Here is a 25,727-nt window from a genome sequence, read left to right as displayed (position 1 = left end):
TGATTTGTTTATTGTTTATCTAAGACTTCCTTGAAAAAGGCATGAAATGCCGAAACGTTGGAGATTGTCTGTTATAATATGACCGGTAGTGAATAAATCCATTGATTTGAAACAAAGAAATATTGTGATTTTTGAGTGCCAGAGGTTCTCTATATATATTAGGATTGAAAAGAAGACACCATCAGGACCACAAGGGGACATTCTCAATGCCAGAAAAGCTTCCCCCATTTTCCACAAGACTGTAACAGATCCCCGTTGTGGCTCTTTCCAAGTGGCCCCAGTCAAAGTGAGGGGCACATCTGTGACTGGAGCACAAAGTGATAAATGCAGTTTATCTTTTCTTCCCCCATTGGTGAAAAAACACCCTAGAAGTGTTCTTTGTATTAGGGAAGGACTCTCCCCCTCATTTAAATATCTCCCTGCGAGGAGTATCCTCCTGTGAATGAAACCCTTTGTTAACCCTTGGTCTGCATCTTGTCCATTACTGCAACCCGCTACCTGTTCACACAAGTAAGCAACACTACACGTACAGAGGTCTGCTCACCACTACAGGTTCACTCAGGATGCTCCTTTTTGTTCTTCTCTCTTGTTTATAAAAGTTGGGAGATATGACCTCACCCACTTTGCCGAATATTTTTTGGCAGCAGGGGCCTAATTTGAATTTTACGATGCAGCCCTGTCCTATGATTTCTATGTATACTTCTGGGGTTGTTTTAACTTCCCATGGCTCCGAGTGTGCTCTAAGTGTAATAAAACAAAACACATACTCACCTAGCAATCCCCCACTGCTCCCTATACTGCTGTCAGGGTCTCGTGCTGGTCTCCTATTCTTCTCTTCCATAGGGGTTGGTTTATACAAATTTGCTTCTTTATTGTCAAGAGGCATAGCTTTAGAGCACATAAAAAAGTCTTACAGAATCAGAGAAACACAGGCAATTGGAGGAGCCACTCAAAAAATCCAGAGAATGGTCCTCTATAAAGGTAACCTGACAGTGGATACGTGCTGCCCGATCCATGGGCAGCATATATCAGAAGCTGGCTGCTTGTTTTCTTCCAGACTCTGAAACATTGTGGTGTTTCAGAGAAAAACATACCTTAAAAGTCGCCAGCGACCAAGGATGCCTTCTCCCCACTTGCTGCCAGTGACTGCCTGGGTGCAATTGTAGGGATAGACCCGTCAATCTAGGATAGTGGGCATTGTGAAGTCGCTTCTGTCTGACTAGTCTCCTTTGTGGCTTCGTCCTTTCAAACAGTGTTTGTCTCTGAAATGATGCAAAGTTTCAGAGTAAGATGTGTGGCTGCAATCACACGGCTGGTATCTGATAGATGCTGCCCATGGATTGAGCAGCACGTACCCGCTGTCAGGTTCCCTATAAGTGTAACTCACTGTGTAACTCTGCAGAGAATGACACTGAGTAATGGAATCATACTGCTGCCAACATTAAAAGTATACACAGTGTTTACTGTAAATCAGGAAATGATTGTTTTGCTCTTGCATGTAACAAACCCAAATGCATGTATTTCTCACCTAGATCGGCAGAATACGCTGGGTTTAGTAAAATGCACTGCCTTGACCAGAAATGCAAATTCAAAGCACAAACGAAGAAATGTGAAAATTGTACTTAAAACTCATTCACAGGACATTTCTGGTTTTATGCAAATAAAGCTTAAAGGGTTATTCCCAGAATCAAAAGTTATTGTCGTCCTGCGAGTGTAGACTTTTATACGTTATCATTGTGCCATACATTTACAGCACTGGTCCTTAAAGAGGTGGTCTGAAACTAATGTTGATTTCATACAAAATGTCCGTCTATATAACGTAATAAGCAAATTACTTTTCTAATATACCGCGCTGTAATTAAAAAGCATTTTTAGCATTTTTTTTACCTACTTCCGGTTTGATGACATTTCATTTGAGAATCCCCAGTGCATGCTGGGAGGCGTCATCAGTGACATTCGTTTCAGGGGTTGGACTAGATGGACTGCTCTACTAACCATGCATCAGTTGTCAATTCCAACATATGCTCAGTACGATCTCCCTTGTCACTGTCACTGTGTGATATTCTTTTCAATGCATAGTGACAGTGCACTCCCACAGGCTCTAATGAGAAGTTATGAACCGGAAAGAGCGTGCACTCTCAGTGCGCATTGCAAGGCAAGAAACTGAAGAACATGCAGAACAGAGACCACTCTTCTACTCTAGTTTGTGTTTCAATTTTTTTTCCCCAAAAGTTATTTTTTTGCTGTCAGTGGGTACAAATGGTTGAAAATACAAAAACCTACAAAGAAAGGAAGTATTAAGCCTGTACATAAAATTGAACAGTATGGTTCATAGCTAGTCCAGCTGTAAGTTAAAGAGTGGATACATCGCTATGCAATGTATGCAGTCCTATGAATGAGTTCTAAGAACTAGCTAGACACAACAGATTTGAACTAAACAGCTATTTTAATCCATGCATCCTTTATTTATTGGAATTGTTCTGATGGCTGTTAGCATTGCTGTTTTTTTATAAAGTGGGGCCCTGGGCAAAAGTGAGGCCCTAAGTGCTCACATACTGCACCATCACACACAAACATGTACTGTAAGTTGCATTCACATGGGCTGTGTTCTGGCCGTTAAACGAGTGCATTCGACAATATTGAAGTAGTTTGGCACTTGTATAGCGGCCCCTTTACACCTGCTGAAGAAGAATGATGGGTACAGAACGATCATTAGTAGATCAATCTGTCCCCATGCCATATCATGTTATCAACTGGAAATCCGCAGTTTACACCAGGCAACGTGCGGCTGAAAACAATGATTTCTGTTCCACCATAAACAATCCAATCATCTGATGAATGAACAGTTAGTTGGACAATTGCCAACGTATTTACTCTTGAACTCTTGTCTGTGCAGCCAGGATTTATAAATGGATGCATGTGACCCCCACACTGCATGTATGTCATGGCGGTAACTTGTGTGCCTAAACAGCGTTGCCCTACTCACCATGGTCACCACACGATGTCTCCTTATCATCAGGTCAGTTCATGAGATTTGTTCTTGCTGCGTTCCTTTGCCTAGCTACTAAAGTATAGTGGTTCCATCTGGCATTACGGGGGCGTCAGTCTCTGCAGGAATTTAACCCTGCTGTGTCCTGCAGAGATTTGGCTTCCCGACCTATACCATGTGAGCAGGCTCCATATAAGGTAGCTCCTCCCGGCACCCATTGTATGTGTAACAATAACAAAGGGGTGGCTTCAGAACAACTCATTCTTGACTGGCCCAGCCAGAGCCCTGACCTAAACCCAAATGAGCATCTCTTTAGAGACCTGAAAATCGCTGTCAACCAACGTTCACCATCCAACCTGACGGAACAGGACAGAATCTGCAAGGAAGAATGGCAGAGGATCCCCAAATGGCAGAGGATCCCCAAATGGTAGAGGATCCAAGTGCGAAAAACTTGTTGCATCATTCCCACGAAGACTCATGGCTGTACTAGCTCAAAAGGGTGCTTCTACTCACTACTGAGCGAAGGATCTGAATACTTATGACCATGTGATATTTCAGTTTTTCTTTTTTAATAAATTTGCAAAAATTACTACATTTCTGTTTTTTTCAGTCAAGATAGGGTGCAGAGTGCGATCTCGGCATCAGGAAAATGGCCGCCGCGATCTCCATCTGCGCATGCGCGGCATCCCACGGCCATTTTCCTGAAGCCCCGGGCAGCAGAGGACTCCATATGCGCACGCGCGGCCTCAGGAAGATGGCCGCCCCCACAGATCACCAGGGAACTAGCGCCGATCGCGCGTTTTTTCTTCTCCTGCCCAGTAGATTCAGAAGATGGGCATGCGCAAACCACTACGCCACCAACGGAAATATATGCAAGATCTGGGGGAAGAAACAGCGATGTCGCCACGCCCATATGACCTGACCAGCCTGATTGACAGGCAAAAACGGCGACTTTGGTAAGTTATTTCGGCAGCATAGGTGGGGAATCAGGGTACACAAAATACACTATAGTAACGCACAGCTCAGGCCCTATTTAACAGTATTTTTATCTCATACTGAAAAAACGGGGTGACAGGTTCCCTTTAAAATGTTGCCATCAGATGTTCAGTGGTTTTAAAACTAAAGATCACATTAGTCTCAGTGTCCCCAAGGATAAGTCCTAAAATGAGATGTTGTATACTAGTTTTAATTCCTACTGTCCAGGGAACCATATATAATTTAAATCAAGAGAAAAAGGAACCACCCCACAGGTTTTCTTTCGATAAGCACATGCATATTTCCTTCACGTGATGGCACCAACAGTTTGGGCAGAGTCCTTCATCAGACTGGTGAGAGCCAGCAGTCTCCCTCTATTACATCTCCCCATATTATGTTTTGAAGATCTCCACCCCTTTGTTATTATTCTTGGTGAAGGGGCTGATCTCTATAAAGCGTTCCATTGAGAGGGGTAAATGCCTATAAAAGAGAAATTCTCACTCTGGTGGGCCTGAAATGTAATGAATGGCCACAAGAGAATTTCCAAACCAGCAGCATCTACCAGTGACAACAATTGAACACCAGGGTTTTTCTCATGCCAGGCATCGCAAGATTTAATTAATTTAAAAAAAGTGGAACATGCACCTCAACAGTTTTTGTACCAAATCCACACATGTAGTCAATCATGGGTCATCATACAGTGAAGAGCAAAAGGGTAAGAATGTTTTGAACTTTTGACCTTCAGGCTCCATATCTCACCATCCACTGATGCTTTGATCATGAGACTACCATCATTTTATAGACAATCATCTTGACTATCTCATACATGAATTAGACTTGCAAATATTTCGCGTATGATTAGCTGTGAAGATTCTTGTTATGTCACTGCATTGTTACTGTTTTGCTCCTGATACTGGAATACTACACGTTACCTAATAGTGCAGTGTGATATTAGGTTGATTCCCAAGTGAAAGGTCACTGGTTTGAATCGAGGAGCAGCCATGAAGACGATTTCCCAAAAAAAGAGAAACAGCATCATCCACCTCATCGATAGTCGAATCTTGGCCAAGAAAATTGCCAAACTGCATCATGTGAGTGCCATGACAGTTGGAAGAATATGAACTGAAGTCCGTCCATCCTTTCTGGAGCCAAAAGGTGGACATCCAGACAAAATATCAGAGTCAACAAGTAAGCTCAGTGATTGCATACATTAGTTAGGACTGCTCTGATAAGGGTATACCGTGAAGATTGGTAGAGCAGCTTAGTATACATTTTTTGCAAAAAACGTATCAACCAAATACCCTGTTTTTTACATCTTTTACTAGCACTTGCGGATTACTGCAACATTTTTTCAAACTGAGTGTTTTTGGTTTTACTATTCTCTTTTGTGTCTTCAGGTTTCTTGGTGGTGTGTGAACATGATCATACAGACTTGTTCACTGTGCAAGTAGCCCATGTGTTCCTGTTTCCATAATTGTTCTCTTGTGTCTACAAGACTGGGGAGTTCCACCACTCCTCTTGGGCTATCTGCACAAAAGCTGTTCTACCCTGTATGCACACATGGATTTTTCCTCTCTGAACCCTGTTCACACAGGTTATATACAGATGATCAGGTTTTTAAATACATCAGATAGGGATTGCATACATTAGTTAGGACTGCTCTGATAAGGGTATACCGTGAAGATTGGTAGAGCAGCTTAGTATACATTTTTTGCAAAAAACGTATCAACCAAATACCCTGTTTTTTACATCTTTTACTAGCACTTGCGGATTACTGCAACATTTTTTCAAACTGAGTGTTTTTGGTTTTACTATTCTCTTTTGTGTCTTCAAGTAAGCTCATCCCAAAGTCTATCCGTTCTGGCACGACAAACACTGCAGTGGAGGTGGCTCGCATGCTTCATAATAGTGAGATCACCGACGTCGATGCAAGCACCATGCAACACATTTTACAAAACTCTGAAATGGTGGCCCAAAAAAGGTGAAGAAGCATCAACTTCAATATTGTAAGAAGCATTGGTTCGGGTTTGCAAAGAAGTGCAAACAGTGGACATTGAAAGATTTGAAATTGGTGATTTGGAGAGATGACATGAAAGTCGATAGACTAGGCTCAGATAGGTGCAAATGGGTCTGAAAGAAACAAGGGAAAAAGGAGCTAACGGACTGAGAAATTGAAGAAAATGTTAAGTTCGGTTGAGGAAGCCTTATGATATGTGGTTGTTTCCCAGCTAAAGGTGTTGGATACTTGACCATGATCGATGGTGGTCTCAGTGATGACCTATATGTAAGTATCTTACAAGATGAGTTACTTCATACACTTAAGTACTATGTGTATGAAAGGGATGACATAGTTTTCCAACAGGACAACAACAACACGAAGCATATATCGAGATTGGGAAGAAATGGTTCAATTACAATGAAGTAGATGTGCTGAAATTGCCCCACAGTCCCCAGACCTCAGTCCCATTAAACACTTGTTTAGAATTGAAGAAAAATCTGTATACTTACACAACTGAGTTAACCAGTATGCACCAACTTTGGGAACATGTAGAAGAGACCTGAGCAATTGTATTCATAAAGTTACATAGGTTGAAAAAAGATCAAGGTCCATCAAGTTCAACCTTTCTCCACCAATTATATCCACTTATCTGGATGAAAACAGGACTGATTTTTTATGCTGTCATGTGACCCAAGCCTTTACGCTTACTGACAGGTTCAAAGAACAAGCATAACTTACCGAGTGGATGTGTAGGAGTCCTTTATTCGAGTATATCCAGGCCTGCAGCAAACTGCAAGGAAAAATTATAATATTAGTAGTTCACATTTTGCTACAATTGATTTAGCAATAGAGACATGATAGTTAACTATTAGAACTATTATCTATTTAAATCTACTGTCCAATATCTAAAGAGGTATTCTCACAATGACAATCTCTATCATTATGCTTTATTTAGGCATATGGACTTCATGTAGAGATGTCATGAATAGACATTCAAATGTATGCATAGAACCGATTACAAAAACAGACTATTGTCCATTACAGCAGATGGATTACACTAATAAAATATCCTAGTTTAAGCATTTCTCTTTTCTATATGGACCAAGACAGCCGAAGGGCTGAAAACAGTGGCGCACAGGCTGCACCATACCCTTACTCATCCTCCATCGTCCACTTCCTGATGACATCACTATCTGTATCCTCAGAATGTAGACAGTGGTGAATGTGTTAGTGGAGAACAGAGTCGCCAGTAGAGATGAGTGGTGTTCGATTCGAACTGTTCGCCAATTTCAAATTCGAGCTGTTTTGGGCGGTGTTTGAGTCGTTTGACGAACTCGAACAATTTGCTTAAAATTCGGCTGTTTGAGTATCTGTTCGATAACTGTTCGTTCACCAAAAGCCTAACTTGATTTGCACATTAAAACTGTTTATCATTGTTAATAGACTGTTTCAGTGTATAGTAGGCGGGGGATAGATCTGTGCTGAAATAACGCCGATCTCCATTTTTTTTTTCTTTCCCGCATTTACAGTGGGTCGGTGCAGTCTCTCAGCCTATCAGCAGTGCACACACACACAGCAATGTGCATGTGATGCACACAAGCAAGGGCATGTGTCATTGGCTGTGTATGTCACATGTCCTTGCCCTATAAGAACCAGCCATTTGCCCCGTCGCCACCATTTCCTCACAGTGTCTGTACGTCAGCAGAGTAGCCCAGCTGTGAAACAAACTATACCGCCTGTGTATCTCAATTTTTACAGCATCTAATCCAGTTAATAATTTTGGGCCTAGGAGCAGTGTCTGCACGTCAGCAGAGTAGCCCGCCTGTGAAACTAACTACACTGCCTGTGTATCTCAATTTTTACTACATCTAATCTAGTTAATAGTTTTGGGCCTAGTACCACAGTTCGGCCACTCAGTTCTGCTCGGTTTTCATCCATCGGTTGTTGTGCCAACAACTACAGATACAGAGTTGCCAATTACCGTATATACTCGAGTATAAGCCGACCCGAGTATAAGCCGACCGCCCTTATTTTGCCACAAAAAACTGAAAAAACTTAATGACTCGAGTATAAGCCTAGGGTGGAAAATGCAGCAGCTACCGGTAAATTTCAAAAATAAAAATAGATACCAAAAAAAGTAAAATTAATTGAGACATCAGTAGGTTAAGTGTTTTTGAATATCCATATTGAATCAGGAGCCCCATATAATGCTCCATACAGTTCATGATGGGCCCATAAGATGCTCCATATTAAAATATGCCCCATATAATGCTGCACAAATGTTGATTATGACCCCATAAGATGCTCCATACAGATAACTGCCCCATATAATGCTGCACATGGCCCCATAAGATACTCCATACAGATATTTGTCCCATATAATGCTGCACATGGCCACATAAGATGCTCCATACAGATAACTGCCCCATATAATGCTGCATATGGCCACTTAAGATGCTCCATACAGAAAACTGCACCATATAATGCTGCACATGGCCACATAAGATGCTCCATACAGATATTTGCCCCCATATAATGCTGCACATGGCCAGATAAGATGCCCCATACAGATATTTGCCCCCATATAATGCTGCACATGGCCGGATAAGATGCCCCATACAGACATTTGCCCCCATATAATGCTGCACATGGCCGGGTAAGATGCCCCATACAGACATTTGCCCCCATATAATGCTGCACATGGCCGGATAAGATGCCCCATACAGACATTTGCCCCCATATAATGCTGCACATGGCCGGATAAGATGCCCCATACAGACATTTGCCCCCATATAATGCTGCACATGGCCGGATAAGATGCCCCATACAGACATTTGCCCCCATATAATGCTGCACATGGCCGGATAAGATGCCCCATACAGACATTTGCCCCCATATAATGCTGCACATGGCCGGATAAGATGCCCCATACAGACATTTGCCCCCATATAATGCTGCACATGGCCGGGTAAGATGCCCCATACAGACATTTGCCCCCATATAATGCTGCACATGGCCGGATAAGATGCCCCATACAGACATTTGCCCCCATATAATGCTGCACATGGCCGGATAAGATTTCCCATACAGACATTTGCCCCCATATAATGCTGCACATGGCCCCATTAGATGCCCCATACAGACATTTGCCCCCATATAATGCTGCACATGGCTGGATAAGATGCCCCATACAGACATTTGCCCCCATATAATGCTGCACATGGCCGGATAAGATGCCCCATACAGACATTTGCCCCCATATAATGCTGCACATGGCCAGGTAAGATGTCCCATACAGACATTTGCCCCCATATAATGCTGCACATGGCTGGATAAGTTGCCCCATACAGACATTTGCCCCCATATAATGCTGCACATGGCCGGATAAGATGCCCCATACAGACATTTGCCCCCATATAATGCTGCACATGGCCGGATAAGATGCCCCATACAGACATTTGCCCCCATATAATGCTGCACATGGCCCCATTAGATGCCCCAAGAGACATTTGCCCCCATATAATGCTGCACATGGCCGGATAAGAAGCCCCATACAGACATTTGCCCCCTTATAATGCTGCACATGGCCGGATAAGATGCCCCATACAGACATTTGCCCCCATATAATGCAGCACATGACCGGATAAGATGCCCCATACAGACATTTGCCCCCATAAAATGCTGCACATGGCCGGATAAGATGCCCCATACAGACATTTGCCCCCATATAATGCTGCACATGGCCGGATAGGATGCCCCATACAAACATTTGCCCCAATATAATGCTGCATATGGCCGGATAAGATTCCCCATACAGACATTTGCCCCCATATAATGCTGCACATGGCCGGATAAGATGCCCCATACAGACATTTGCCCCCATATAATGCTGCACATGGCCGGATAAGATTTCCCATACAGACATTTGCCCCCATATAATGCTGCACATGGCCGGATAAGATGCCCCATACAGACATTTGCCCCCATATAATGCTGCACATGGCCGGATAAGATGCCCCATACAGACATTTGCCCCCATATAATGCTGCACATGGCCGGATAAGATGCCTAATACAGACATTTGCCCCCATATAATGCTGCACATGGCCACATAACATGCTCCATACAGATATTTGACCCAAAAGCTGTTGCTGCAATTAAAAAAATAAAAAAAATACATACTCACCTTTCCCGTTCCACCACTGACCGCCGCTGTGTCTTCCCATCTTCTCCACCGACGTTCAGGAAGAGGGCGGCGCGCACTAATTGCATCACCGCGCCCTCTGACCTGAGCGTCACTGCAGAGGATGCGGAAGACGCAGCGGCGCCGCTGATGGCATGAGGAGCAGGTGAGTATCGCGCACTGCCCCCCATCATACTTACCTGCTCCTGGCGCCATCGCTGCAGGTCAGTTCCCCGCTGCCGCATTTACCTCCTGTAGTGAACGGTCACCGTTACCGCTCATTACAGTAATGAATATGCGGCTTCACCTCTATGGGAGGTGGAGCCGCATATTCATTACTGTAATGAGCGATACCATGTGACCGCTCAGTACATGAAGAATCTGATGCTGCCGGCGCCGGGGAAGCCAGGGACCTGCAGGGACCGTGCCAGGAGCAGGTAAGTATAATTACACATCCCCCGCTCTCCCTCCCCTGCCGACCCCTGGGTATGACTCGAGTATAAGCCGAGAGGGGGACTTTCAGCCCAAAAAAGTGGGCTGAAAATCTCGGCTTATACTCGAGTATATACGGCAGTTAAGCACTAAAATGAGTGGCAAAAGGCCTGCTGCTGGTGGAAAGGGGAATAGCGGTGTTGGAAAGGGAAAAAAAGGTTGTGTCCGTGGGGTAGGTGGTAAAGCAACAGTAACATCTGCAGAAGAAAGACCATCTTCCAGCCAAAGTAAGATGTCTACTTCTTTTCGTGGACAATCTGATATGATCCCTTTCTTACGACCATCGCTACAAGCATTGCCAAAAATTCCAGATGAGGCACAAAAACAGCAGGTACTTGAACGGATATCAAGTGCACGTTCAAGTGGGCTCTCCTCCATGTCAACTTCAACATCACAACTACTCCAGTCCTCAGAGTTGTCACCCCAATCGCACTTGCTTCCTCACAGCTCCCAAGTCTCCAGCCGCCCGTCTGAGCATGGGGTAACACACATGGTTGAGTCTGTGGAGCTGCTTACGCATACTATAGCCTGGGAATCAGAGGTCTGCTCCAGAGCTTCTGTGAATACAGATGAGGAAATGATCTGCACTGATGCCCAGAATCTTTGTGAGTCGGATCCAGGCCCAGATAAAGAAGGTTCTGAGCATAATGTAGACCCTCGTTCCCAAACTGTAACTCCTGTTGGTGGAGACAATGAGGAAGATGATGATGAGACTGAGATACCTGATTGGAACGAAAACTTGACTTTTCAGTCAGGGCAGGAAGAGGTTGGCTCTGAGGACGACGGGTGTGAGAACACACAGGATGATGATGACGAGGTTGTAGACCCCACTTACTGTCAACCCCCAGTCCATGAGGTCAGCAGAGGAGGTGGAGGAAGATGCTAGTGACGAGTATGACGACGAGGTTACGTTGCACCTTCCTGGACAGAGATGGAGTACTGGAAGCACGTCAACAACTGCATCCTCAACACCAACTGTGCCTCAGACCAGAAGTCGTGGTGGCTCTTCAGGTCGCACGGACTCTAAGCCTTGCATAGCCTTGGCATTTTTTGACATTGCAAAGGATGACCCAACTCATGTTGTCTGTAAGGTTTGTTAACAAAATCTCAGTAGAGGACAAAAAATGACTAGCTTGAGTACTTCATGCATGAACCGTCACATGGATATGAGGCATAAGTTGCAGTGGGAAGCTCACTGTGCTACAATGCTGCCTAGTGGGTCGGCTCAACCACCGTCTGCCCCATCAAGCACATCCGCATCCTCTTCATCCTCTGTGGCTGTGGGGACAGCAGTCGCACAAGGTTTTGAAATCAGACCTTACACCTTTTTACCCGCAACAGCCAGTGTGATTGGCAGGTCATCAGGACATTTGCACGTGGAAACACCTGCTGTTGCTGAGTGCTCTCCGACATCGACACCACATTTTGATCAAGGCAACATAACATCTTCGCCTGCACCTTCCTCACAGACCAGCAGTTTGCCGGGGACACCCTACTCAACTCCGTCTAAGCACAGCAGCAAGCCCTCAGTCCCTCAGATGTGGAGAAGTAAAAGACCATTTCCTCCTAGCCATGACAAAGCTAAGAGGCTGAATTTCTCCATCTGCAAGCTGTTGGCTACAGAAATGCTGCCTTTCCGCCTGGTGGACACAGAGGATTTTCGAGACCTTATGTCCGTCGCAGTGCCCCAGTACCAGATGCCCAGTCGCCACTACTTCTAAAAGAAAGCTGTGCCTGCGCTACACCAGCATGTCGCACACAACATCACCGCTTCCTTGAGAAACTCTGTGTGTGACAGGGTGCATTTCACCACAAACACTTGGACGAGTAGACATGGACAGGGGCGTTACAAGTCTATGACTGAGCACTGGGTAACTACGGTGACATCAGGAGAAGGGGCTGCTGTCCAAGTCTTGCCATCCCCACGAGTTGCTTGTCGATCCTCTGTATCAAGAAATTCCTCCACTGCTTCTGCCTCCTCAACCTCCTCTCAGTCCTCCACCTGCACCCAAAGCCTGTCTGGTAATGCCACCCGCGTCGTAACTGCGCAGAAGGAATCCTCACTAGGGCTCAAGGGCATCAGGCAGTGTTTACATTGAAATGTCTGGGAAATGTGAGTCACACAGCTGAGGAGTTGTGGTCAGCTCTGGAGACCGAGTTCCATCAATGGTTGTCTCCACTCAACCTGCAGCCAGGGAAGGCTGTGTGCGACAATGCTGCAAACCTGGGTGCTGCCCTTCACCGGGGCAATGTCACACATGTGCCTTGTATGGCTCACGTTTTGAACCTCGTTGTCCATCAATTTTTATCCCACTATACCGGACTAGAGGGCACGGTCGCTGTGTGCTCACTTCTGCCGTTCGCATCCCGCAGCTCATTGACTTACATCTCTACAGAAGTCGTTGGTGTTGATGTGCCCACACGGTGGAATTCAACTCTGCACATGTTGCAGCGACTGTGGCAGCAACGACGAGCCCTGGTGCAATACGTTATGACGTATAGCCTGGGCCAACGAGATCAAGAGGTGGGGCAAATCACGCTGCATGCGTGGTCTCAGATCAGGGACCTATGCACCCTTCTGCACAGTTTTTAAATAGCAATGAAGATGTTTAGTGCTGACGATGCCATTATCAGCATGACCATTCCGGTGATTTACATGCTGGAGCACACCTTAAACAGTGTTTGGAGTCAGGTTGTGGAACAAGAGGAGGAGGAGGAACAGGAGGAGTCATATGCGGAAGGGATATCTCCAAGGTCAAGAAGGTTGGCAGCATCAAGGCGGCTGGCATTGGAGGCTGGGGGAGAGGGATTACCAAGGGCGCATCGTAGCAGCCAAACTGTTGAGGAAGGTGCAGGAGGCGAGCAAGAAGTGGAGGATGAACTGGCGCTGGGCATTGAAGACTCATCAGATGAGGGAGACCTTGATCAAATTTCTGTTGTGCGAGGTTGGGGGGAGAGGTGTTATGACCTGGTGGTTAAGAGGCCACACTGATATGATCTGGTGGCTAAAACGCAACATGGAGCGAGCTCTGAGAAGGTGGTATCTCTACTGACCGCAGTCCCTAATCCTAACAACAACACTAGAAATAGCCGTGGGATGTTCCTGACTCTCCCTAGACACCTCTTCACAGCCTAAGAAATAACTACCCCTAAAGAAGGAAATAGAAAGCTATCTTGCCTCAGAGAAAACCCCCAAAAGGAAAGATAGCCCCCCCACAAATATTGACTGTGAATGGAGAGGGAAATGACGTACACAGAAATGAAATCAGAATTCAGCAAAGGAGGCCAATACTAAACTAGATAGACAGAGAGAAAAGGATACTGTGCGGTCAGTACAAAAAACTACAAAATCCACGCAGAGTTAACAAAAATGAACTCCACACCGACTCACGGTGTGGAGGGGCAAATCTTTCCCAGAGCTTCCAGCTAGCCTGAATAACACATAGTGACAAGCTGGACAAAAAGAGACATATTTGCAAAGCAATAGAGTCCAAACAAATGGACAAACAAAAACTAGCAAAAACTTATCTTTTGCAGACAAGGACTGGCCATATGAGAATTCCAAGGAGAGAACCAAATCCAACCAAGAACATTGACAGCAGGCATGGACTAAAGCCCAGAGCAGGTTTAAATAACAAACCCAGGCAAGGCGATTAGTGAAGGCAGCTGCTACAGCTACCTAAAGGAGCAGCAGTTCCACTCGAAACCACCAGAGGGAGCACAAGGGCAGAACTCACAAAAATACCATTAGCAACCACAGGAGGGAGCTCCAGAACGGAATTCACAACAGAGAGGGCTGACGAAGGAAGCATGATTCTCACCTTGCCACCACCAAGACAACAAGGAATTGGTCCTCCTGGATGCGCAAGACACATGAGTCTATTCTTGCTGCACTACCTGCAACATGACCCTCGGATTGTCAGAATCCGAAGTAATACTGACTACTGGGTTGCCACACTCTTAGATCCCTGATGCAAAAGTAGATTTGGCGAAATAATTCCTGCCATAGAAAGGGATTCACGCATGCAGGAGTATCAGCAGAGACTGTTACAGAATCTAACATCTGCTTTTCCACAAAACACCGGTGGTGCACGTAGTGAATCTCTGAGTTCTAACTTGCCAACCGTGGGACTATCGAGTCATCACTCAAACCGTAACAGTAACATCGTATCTGGTGGTAACAGCAACTTTTTCCAATCGTTTCAAGATTTTTTTAGACCATTCTTTGCAAGGCCACAGGAGAAAAGAAGTCTGACACACAGCCAACACCTAAAGAGGATGGTACAAGAGTATCTCCAAGTTAACATCGATGCCATGACTGTGGAACTGGACCCTTGCTCATTTTGGGCTTCCAATCTTGAAAAATGACCTGAGCTTGCCACTCACGCCTTGGAGATCTTGTCGTGCCCCGCAGCCAGCGTTCTCTCTGAACGTGTGTTCAGCGCTGCTGGTGGTGTGCTGACAGATAAGCGCATGCGGCTGTCCAGTGACCATGTAGACAGACTAACGTTCATCAAGATGAACAAATTCTGGATCCACAAGGACTTTTCTACCCCTGTGTCATCTTGGGGAGAGTAAAAGCTTGATGATTTTTGAAAATCACCTCACCATCCGTTTTAAAAATCTCTGGCGAAATTGATGCCACTTAAGTGGTGTCTGTGGCCGAATTTTTGGAAAAAATGGAGACTATTTAGTCCCCTTGCTGAGTTTTACATGATGTTGTCATCGTCAATTTCAGGTGGGTGGGGTCGTCTGTAGAGTTGTTTACTCATACTATGGCCTGGGATTCAGATGTCTGCTCCAAAGCTTCAGTGTCTGCTAGTCAGCAGAGTAGCCCAGCCACCCACCGCCTGTTTACATAAGTACTATTTTTAACGGCATCTGGCCCAGGAAATCCTTTTGGGCCTAGTAGAATTTAGTGCTACTCAGCAGCGTACCCCACCTATGAAGCAAGCTACACCACCTGTTTACCTGACTACTATTTTGTAACGGCATCTGGCCCAGAAAATCCTTTTGGGCCTAGTAGAATTTGGTGCTACTCAGCAGCGTACTTCACCCATGAAGCAAGCTACACTGCTTGTTTACCTAAATAATATTTTGTAACGGCATCTAGCCCAGAAACTCCTTTTGGGCCTAGTAGAATTTGGTGCTACTCAGCAGCGTACCCCACCCATGAAGCAAGCTACACCACCTGTTCACCTAAGTACTATTTTGTAATGGCATCTATCCCAAGAAATCCTTTTGGGCTTAGTAGAATTTGGTGCTACTCAGCAGCGTACCTCACCCATGAAGCAAGCTACACCGCCTGTTTACCTAACTACTAGTTTGTAACGGCATCTAGCCCAGGAAATCCTTTTGGGCCTAGTAGAATTTAGTGCTACTCAGCAGCGTACCCCTCCCATGAAGAAAGCTACACCGCCTGTTTACCTAAGTACTATTTTTTAACGACATCTAGCCCAGGAAATCCTTTTGGGCCTAGTAGAATTTGGTGCTACTCAGCAGCGTACTTCACCCATGAAGCAAGCTACACCGCCTGTTTACCTAAGTACTATTTTTTAACGGCATCTGGCCCAGGAAATCCTTTTGGGCCTAGTAGCAGTTTCTGCTACTCAGCAAAGTACCCCACCCATGAAGCAAGCTACACCGCCTTCTTCCTTTCTCAATCTAACCCCTCGACTCTGGGGTGTCCACTCTCCCTCCAGCTCTCTCCTTCTCACAGGTGGAGTACCGCGTGTTTTCACACTGTGGCGAATCTTTTGGGCCCAGGCATAAGAAGTCGTCGAAGTAATGGATAGTATGTGCCGCCTTACAAACGTCCATGACGACACATTAGAGGAAGCAACGACATGCCTCAAATAGTGAGCAGGATATGGAGCACCCCATGGGCAGACAGCGATCATTGTAGTATGCTCCTTCACAGAAGCAGCCCAATGGGAGGACACTATTCGGAGGCACAGGTAGTAACCGGAACGCCCCCTCAATGTCTGGTTTGGCCATTAGGGTGCCCCTTACCAACTTCTTGACCCGCCTGATTGCCTCATCAAAGGAGGTACAGTACATAGTACTGTACTTGGTTCCACGTCGATGTTGTCGTTTACTGTTCTGCCACTTGGATATGACAAATGGTGGATTAGTCTGAATGTATTGGGTTCATTTTTTGGCACAACTCCCAACGGGGGTACCACTACGTCTTCTAAGGAAAGTGTTCTGAATGGACCCGCCACCATTCCACCTAAAGATATTTATTTATTTATTTTTTTTGTCAAGACGTCTGGGTGTTGGTAGAGTGATTTTAGATTTTTACTCCAGCCTTTCTTGATTTTAGAAGGGCATGACATGCCTATATCTGTGTCTCCTCCTCCTTTTACTCCTTCACCTCTTTTCTTTTCGCATGACTATATGTAGTTGTGACTTTTCCATGTGTTTGTTGTGTCTTCTGAGCAGTTTGTCAGCTTTTGGACACCTTTTAAGGTGTTTTCTATGTGTTTTCTATGTGTTTGTATGTGTTTGTGTCTGCCTGCCATTGGTTTCAATGGGGTTCGACGGTGTTTGTCGAACGTTCGACGAACACGTCCCTGTTCGACGAACCGAACCGAACCCGAACACTAGGGAGGTGGCTCAACACTAGTCGCCAGCTCCTTCTTCCTCCAATCAGTATGTGCAACTGAGACAGCAGATGCAATGATATCATTACGCGTACATCGCACCTGCTGTGCGGAGACTCAGTGCACTGGAGATCAGAGCAGACCACCTGGGGAACATTAGTGAGGTAAGTATGTGTTGTTGTTTTTTTCCATATGTGTATGCAATGTTTGCAAGTACATAGGAGGCTTTGTGGGAGCTCATACTGCATTAAGGGGGCTATGCAAAAGCTCATATTGTATATAGAGAGGCTATGTGGGTGTTCACACTATAGGGGGCAGTGTCGGGGCTCATACTGTACAGTCCTGCTTACCATTATTGGCACCCCTTCTTTTTTCATAGACTGTACAATATCTTCAGAAATAAATAAGCGGTGACGTCACCGCTCTGCTTTCCGGCCGCTGTGCTTACATAGGGCAGAGAAGCAGAGCGCAGAGGGACAGACAGCGAAAGGTAAGTATGTAGTGTTTTTTTTTTTTTTACTTTTACGCTGGTAACCAGGGTAAACATCGGGTTACTAAGCGCGGCCCTGCGCTTAGTAACCCGATGTTTACCCTGGTTACCAGCGAAGACATCCCTGAATCGGCGTCACACACGCTGATTCAGCAATGTCACAGGAAGTCCAGCGACGAAATAAAGTGCTGGACTTTCTGCAGCGACCAATGACATCACAGCAGGATTCTGATCGCTGCTGCGTGTCAAACTGAACGATATCGCTAGCCAGGACGCTGCAACGTCACGGATCGCTAGCGATATCGTTTAGTGTGACGGTACCTTTAGGCTGCCGTCACACTATCAGTATTTGGTCAGTATTTTAAGCCAAAACCAGGAGGGGAACAATTAGAGGAAAAGTATAATAGAAACATATGCACCACTTCTAATAATAATAATAATAATCTTTATTTTTATATAGCGCTAACAAATTCCGCAGCGCTTTACAGTTTTGCACACATTATCATCACTGTCCCCGATTGGGCTCACAATCTAGAATTCCTATCAGTATGTCTTTGGAATGTGGGAGGAAACCGGAGTGCCCGGAGGAAACCCACGCAAACACGGAGAGAACATACAAACTCTTTGCAGATGTTGTCCTGGGTGGGATTAGAACCCAGGACCCCAGCGCTGCAAGGCTGTAGTGCTAACCACTGCGCCACCGTGCTGCCCTGCACTTCTGCATTTATCACCTACTCCTGGTTTTGGCTTACAAATACTGATGTAAAATACTGACCAAATACTGATAGTATGACGGCAGCCTTACTCTGCAGTTTGGTCAAGCTCTTGAATGTTTGCAGGCTTCTTTTTGCCAATGGAAGATTTCAGCTTAACCCACAGATTTTCAATGGCATAGAGGTGAGGACTCATTGCTGGCCATTTTAAAACAGTCCATTTTTTCTTTTCCAACCATTCCTGTGTACTATTGGATGCGTGCTTTGGATCATTGTCTTGCTAGAGGACCCATGATCTTCGACTCAAACCAAGTTTTCTTACACTGGGTAGGACATTTTGCTCTAAAATCTAGAACAGAACATTTTCCCAGAGAGGTTGTGGTTTGTCAAAGTACTCTTTGGATACGTATTTCCTTTAGCAATGGTTTTTTCCTTGGCCTTCACACATAAAGCTTTGCTTTGTTTAATGTGTGGCATATGGTGCTTGTTGAAACCATGGCCCCAGACTATTCCAGGTTGGCCTTCAGGTCTTTGGATGTTTGATGTGGTGTATTTTCCAAAATTTGCACCAACCTTCAATGACATCTCTTGTCAATTTTCCTCTTTCACCCACGTCCAGGGAGGTTCTTTACTATTTCATGCTTGGCAATCTTCTTATTAGCATTGCGCAGTGTTGATGCTGGAACACAAGGGTCTTTGGAGATGGCCTTATACCCATTGGAAGTCTTGTGCTTGCTAATAATAGACGTTCTGATGTCCTCAGACAGCTCCTTTGTCTTCACCAGGACCTACCATTTTTAACCTCTTTCTGACATTGGATGGAATATTCCGTCCATGTGACCTGGGACTATTTGACCAAAGACAGAATATTACATCATTGCAATCGCCCGCGCACATGAGGGGTGCAAGGGCGATCGCCTGCTGGTGTCACCTGATTCTGATAGCTGACACCCAGCACTAGGTGCCAGAAGCAGTCATTGCGGAAATTCTGTGACACACCCATGGTGTCAATATGATCACTGCACACCTAGATGAATTCATTGAGTTCGTAAAATGAGGTCACTTCTGGGAGGTTTCCCACTGTTTAGGCACATCAGGAGCTCTCCAAACGCAACATGGTGACAGATCTCAATTCCAGTCAATTTTGCATTGAAAAAGTCAAACGGCGCTCCTTCCCTTCCGAGCTTTGCCATGAGCCCAAACAGTGGTTTACCCCCACATATGAAGTATCTGCATTCTCAGGACAAATTGCAAAACAACATTTGGGGTCCAATTTCTCCTATTACCCTTGGTAAAATGAAAAATTGGGGGCGAAAAGATAATTTTTGTGGAAAAAATATGATTTTTTATTTTCACGGCTCTACTTTATAAACTTCTGTGAATCACTTGGGGGTTCAAAGTGCTCACCACACATATAGATAAGTTCTTTAGGGGTTTAGTTTCCAAAATGATGTCACTTGTGGGGGGTTTCCACTGTTTAGGCATATCAGCGGTTCTCCAAACACAACACGGTGTCCAATCTCAATTCCAGACAATTTTGCGTTGAAAAAGTAAAACGGTGCTCCTTCCCTTCCGAGCTCTGCCATGCACCCAAACAGTGGTTTACCCCCACATATGGGGTATCAGCATTCTCAGGACAAATTGCACAACTGTTGGGGTACAATTTCTCCTGTTACCCTTGGTAAAATAAAAAATTAGGGTCAAAAAGATCATTTTTGTGGAAAAAAAATATGATTTTTATATTTTCACGGCTGTACATTATAAACTTGTGTAAAGCATTTGGGGTACAAAGTGCTCACCACTAATCTAGATATGTTCCTTGGGTGGTCTAGTTTCTAAAATGGTGTCACTTATGAGGGGTTTCCACTGTTTAGGCACATCAGGGGCTCTCCAAACGCGACATGGCATCCAATCTCAATTCCAGCCAATTTTGCGTTGAAAATGTCAAACAGCGCTCCGTCCCATCAGAGCTCTGCCATGCGCCCAATCAGTGGTTTACTCCTACATATGGGGTATCAGCATACTCAGGACAAATTGTACAACAACTTTTGGGGCTCAATTTCTCCTGTTACTCTTGGAAAAATTTAAAAATTTGGATCTGAAGTCAAAAGAATTTGTGAAAAATGTTCATATTTTTTTAAACATTCCAAAAATTCCTGTAAAGCACCTGAAGGGTTAATAATCTTCTTGAATGTGGTTTTGAGCACCTTGAGGGGTGCAGTTTTTAGAATGGTGTCACTTTTGGGCATCTTCTATCATATAGACCCATCAAAGTGACTTCAAATTTGATGTGATCCCTAAAAAAAATGGTGTTGTAAAAATGAGATATCACTGGTCAACTGTTAACTCATATAACTTCCTAAAAAAAAAATTGTTTCCAAAATTGTGCTGATGTAAATTAGACATGTGGGAAATGTTACTTATTATGTATTTTGTGTGACATATCTCTATGATTTAAAGGCATGAAAATTCAAATTTGGAAAATTGCGAAATGCAAGTAATATCAAACAGCGTGGGAAAATATTCTGAAAAGTTCTCAGGCTCGAGTTCATGTGAGCACATCCAGCAGAGGGCACATCACCGCAACTCGAGGTAACTACAGGTCATTCACCTACATTCCATTCATTTGCCAGGTTATTACAGGCAGGGGCGGCTGCATTAGCAGGCTTCTGGTTGTAAAATTAGTTAACCCTTTCAGATGGATTTACAGCGTGGGACGAGACTGATCATCGGAAGGTATGGAATATTGTTGTTTGGTTTTTTACATTTGTTCCAGGTGACAAGGGTCTTCAGGTGGATTACCAGTATAATAAAATATTACAATAACCTGTGTATTTATTTCATTAAAATACTTTGTAATAATGTGTTTGTGTTTTATTAACCATTTCATACTATTGGATTAATAATGGATAAGTGTCATAATTGACGCCTCTCCATTATTAATCTGGCTTAATGTCACCTTACAATAGCAAGGTGACATTAACCCTTCATTACCACATATCCCACCGCTACACGGGAAAGGGAAGAGAGTGGCCAGGTGCCAGAATAGGCGCATCTTCCAGATGTGCCTTTTCTGGGGTGGCTGGGGGCAAATGTTTTTAGCCGGGGGGGGGGGGGGGCAATAACCATGGACCCTCTCCAGGCTGTTAATATCTGCCCTCAGTCACTGGCTTTGCCATTCTGGTGGAGAAAATTGCGCGGGAGCCCACGCCAATTTTTTCCGCGATTTAACCCTTTAATTTAATAGCTAGAGCGCCCAAATTTTGCACATACACACTACTAACATTAGTAGTGAGGAATATGCAAAAAAAAAAAGGGATATGAGATGGTTTACTGTATGTAAACCATGTCTCATACCATGTCGGGTTTGTGAAGGAGATAGGAAAAGCCGACAATTGAATTACCGGCTTTTAAGCTATCCAGCGCTGTATGATATATTAATATATATATATGTGTGTGTCTCACTGACATATATATATATATATATATATACTGTATATAGACAGTATATATGTTTTTACGATTATTTGAGCCCATAGATCCATTGTATGTCCGTATGTCGGTTTTGCAAGCATACGGATGCCATACGGATTACATACGGAGGATGCCATGCGCAAAATACGCTGACACACCCTGCCAACGGATGACATACGGATCACTATTTTGGGGACTTTTCTGCGTATTATGGCCGTAAATAATGGACCGTATTTTTATACGCTGAGTGTGAGGCCGGCCTCCAGTATAGTATGTATTCAAGCAAAACAATTTCGCATAATCGATTTCTATGAACTGACACACCTGTGATTACACATGATTACCTATGATTACATACAACACAGCAACTAGTGACCAGTACTCATTGCATCCAACTTTGCATCCACAGTTTACAATGCCTATAAAGTAATGTATTTTTTCTTAAATATCTTGTTCAGGATTAGGATATGTGCACATTCTGCCTTTTTACAGGTGGATCCGCCCGGAACTTGTCTGAAAAAGTGCTAAAAAGTGCTAAAAAGAATTAACATATTCACTGCAACGTAAAAACAACTTGCTCTTTATATGTTTAGTCCTTTGTAACTTCTTTTAAAAGCTTCAGGCTTCCAAGAGGTTGATAAAAGTGAATAGTCCATTTTCAATATTAATATATACAGCTCTTTAAAAAAAATGCCCCTGGCAAATAAGCCACAAATGATGTCAGAAAAAAAATTAAAGCACCACTCCAGCTTTTTTTTTAATTGCAGCGTTGGACTGCACTACTAATCTAAGTACCCTGCCCCTAGTCTTATACCTACCAGTCGCTGTCTTCATCTTTTATCGGTGCCACTACTAACAGCTTGTGACCAGCCGGGTGACTCCAGTGTTTGCTGAGCGATCCGGAAGTCACAACTCAATGTAAGTCTACATTGACAGCTCTGTGACTGCTGTTTTTGACTCCCTAGGCTGTCATAAGTTGTGGTCATAGGGAGTGGGGACAGGGAACTTAGTTTAGTAGCACCACTAATTACAAAAATATATACCCTTAAAAGTTATAACTTTATATAAGCAATTAAAATCTAATTCCCAAGACAAACAAATTGCACACATGAGCACCACGCCAGCGCTGGAATAAAAAAAAACAAGCTGGAGTGGTGTTTTAAAAAAAAAAGTTTAAGTAAAAGCAGCAAAGGACTTTTCTTGAAAAGCCTTTTGTAGGAAAAACTCAGCATATACACTGGCATAAAAAAGATACCGGGTGCACATACCTGTAGAAAGAAAGGCCAGAAACAGCACCAGTCTTGACTATGAGCCGTATGTTTTATTGCAGCCCGGTTCCATTCAAGACCCTTTAACTAACAATGTACCGTATGTGACACGGGATCTGGTTTTCATTAAAGTTCAAGACCCAAGTCGCAACTAGTCTGCTTATAAGTTTAAATAAAAAATAAAGAAAACGTGTATGACTATCTCTCAGAAATTAGAAATCCAAAATGTATTGTACAAGCTACTTATAGGAAAGACACATATACGGATGTAGCCGACTGACTTTGTCATTGACCTCAGCTCTATCACTGTGCATTTAACATGGGACTTCAGGAAAAACTTATCAGAATTCTCAAAAACAGCTAGATTTACATGAATACATTGGTCTCCACCGAAAGGCAACGTTGGGGTTTATGTTTTAATCCCCAAAATGAACTGTATTTGGAAGGGAACCCTGATGCAGCAACTTGGCTTGAAAGAAGCCAAGAGAGTCACGGTGGACACCATCTGGTCTTCATCTTGGCAGTATTCATCGGGCTCTGTCGGGATGCCAGACCGAATACAGCTTTTTGGGGATTCAAACAGAAACCCTGACGTAGTTCTTGGCAAATAGCACAGTATTCATGTGACCCTATGGTAGCCTTACTTCTGTACACTATCATAATTGTAGGATTCCTACATTAAATAATGTAATTCTCTAACCAGAAATAGAGGCTCATATGTGATACATGCACATGTGATAACAGATACTTTACATGAATTGCAAACAAATGCAGACTTAGTGACACATACCAAACCCATTCCCCCATAAGTAGTAATGCAAGGGGCAATACCTCTGAACTGACTGCGGCTGTAGGAAAGGGTGGTAAACCATATATCATAGTAATATATTAGAGTAGATAGATAGTTACCTGAAATCATGGTGCATTGGATAATTTACAATTACCCTTTTTCCTGTTCAATATGTTTTAGAAGTTTCTTGTGAAGGAGGAGAGGCTTGTCCAGTCTGAAAGTAACGTTGTGTAGCCCACTCTGTTATTCCATCAACAGCTTTACTGGGTAAAAAAATCTGTTTCCTTTCGTCTTGTTTATAGTCATAACAGGAGACAGACAGAAGCACGGCACTTGTCTAAAATCCCCCTTCTCCATCACCCTAATGCACACTACAGGGTGCTCCACTTGTCTTATATTAAGATGGCCGTAGGGTACGCATCATTGCTAATTGTTTTTAATGCATCGATGCATCATAAATAATATAACGTTTATATGAGCTCTGTCAGCATAGTTGTGAAGTTGTGGCCCTTGAAATCTGCTGAAAAGTTGACTGTAGAGATTAGGCTGGTTTCACATTGGCGTTTTTTGGGGTGCGTTTTTGCTGTAAAAAACGCAAAAAAACGCATGGTGAAAAAACGCATGTAAACGCGTGTAAACGCTGCGTTTTTTTGACGCATGCGTTTTTGCATGTGGTAAAAAAAAGCGGCGTTTTGACGCGTTTACATGCGTTTTTACATGCGTTTGCGTTTTTTAAATGCATGCTGAGAAATGTGTGACAGCTGCCAATCATCAAAAAAAAGTAAAAAACCCACTATAAACAGAAACAGTTAGGGTTAGGTTAGGGGTAGGGATCCTAACCCTAACCCTAACCCTAAAGGGATCCTACCCCTAACCCTACCCCTAACCCTAAGGGATCCTAACCCTAACCCTACCCCTAACCCTAAGGGATCCTAACCCTAACCCTACCCCTAACCCTAACCCTAAGGGATCCTAACCCTAACCCTAACCCTACCCCTAACCCTACCCCTAACCCTAACCCTAAGGGATCCTAACCCTACCCCTAACCCTAACCCTACCCCTAACCCTAACCCTAAGGGATCCTAACCCTAACCCTACCCCTAACCCTAACCCTACCCCTAACCCTAACCCTAAGGGATCCTAACCCTAACCCTACCCCTAACCCTAACCCTAACCATAAAGGGATTAGGGGTAGGGTTAGGGGTAGGTTTAGGGTTAGGGGTAGGGTTAGGGGTAGGGTTAGGTTCCCTTTATCACCTTTATGTTGGGGGGTGGCATATCAGTGTGTTTTCTGGTTTTTTAATAAAAAAACGCATGCGTTTTTTACCGCAAAAAACGCATGCACCAAAAAACGCATGCGTCCCCATTGACTCGAATGTATTTTTTGACCCCAAAAAAACGCATGAAAACGCATGCGTTTTTTTTTGGTCCAAAAAACGCTTCTAAAAATACTACAAGTAGCATTTCAGAAAATGAACGCATGCAGTAAAAAAACGCATGCGTCAAAAAACGCGACCAAACGCGTACACAAAAAAACGCATGCGTTTTCAATGTTAAAGATAGGAAAAAAAAACGCATGCGTTTTTTTGAAAAAAAACGCTGCAGACAAAAACGCAAGTGTGAAACCACCCTTAGATTTTCAGATTAGATCCCAAATTATTGAACACCCTTGAAATTCCATGTGAAAAACAAGAATAGGTGTAGCCAGGTTTCCCTTCTCCCAGAGCAAGTATCTATTTTCTATCCCAG

The 25,727-nt window shown here is 44.0% G+C and overlaps 1 protein-coding gene across 6 annotated transcripts in view; it reads right to left on the bottom strand.

Annotated features, from left to right (window-relative positions):
• Positions 1–24,220, bottom strand: part of LOC138642804 (chloride channel protein D-like) — a 320,123-nt gene extending 295,903 nt beyond the window's left edge. For 2 of the 6 annotated variants that reach the window (XM_069731313.1, XM_069731315.1), the window contains exons 1-2: positions 22,739–22,778; positions 6,702–6,753 (exon numbers count right to left, since the gene is read on the bottom strand). In XM_069731313.1, coding sequence (XP_069587414.1) covers positions 6,702–6,753; positions 22,739–22,754 — 68 coding nt within the window. In that variant the 5' untranslated portion in view covers positions 22,755–22,778. Of the gene's footprint in view, positions 1–1,094; positions 1,253–6,701; positions 6,754–22,738; positions 22,779–24,097 lie in introns of those variants that run through there. The other 4 variants (XM_069731316.1, XM_069731317.1, XM_069731314.1 and 1 more) reach the window with 4 other exon arrangements.
• Between the last annotated feature and the right edge of the window lie 1,507 nt (positions 24,221–25,727).

The sequence above is a fragment of the Ranitomeya imitator genome, chromosome 6 (assembly GCF_032444005.1).
Source record: "Ranitomeya imitator isolate aRanImi1 chromosome 6, aRanImi1.pri, whole genome shotgun sequence".
NCBI lineage: Eukaryota > Metazoa > Chordata > Amphibia > Anura > Dendrobatidae > Ranitomeya > Ranitomeya imitator.
This window is presented reverse-complemented; position numbering and strand designations above follow the sequence as displayed.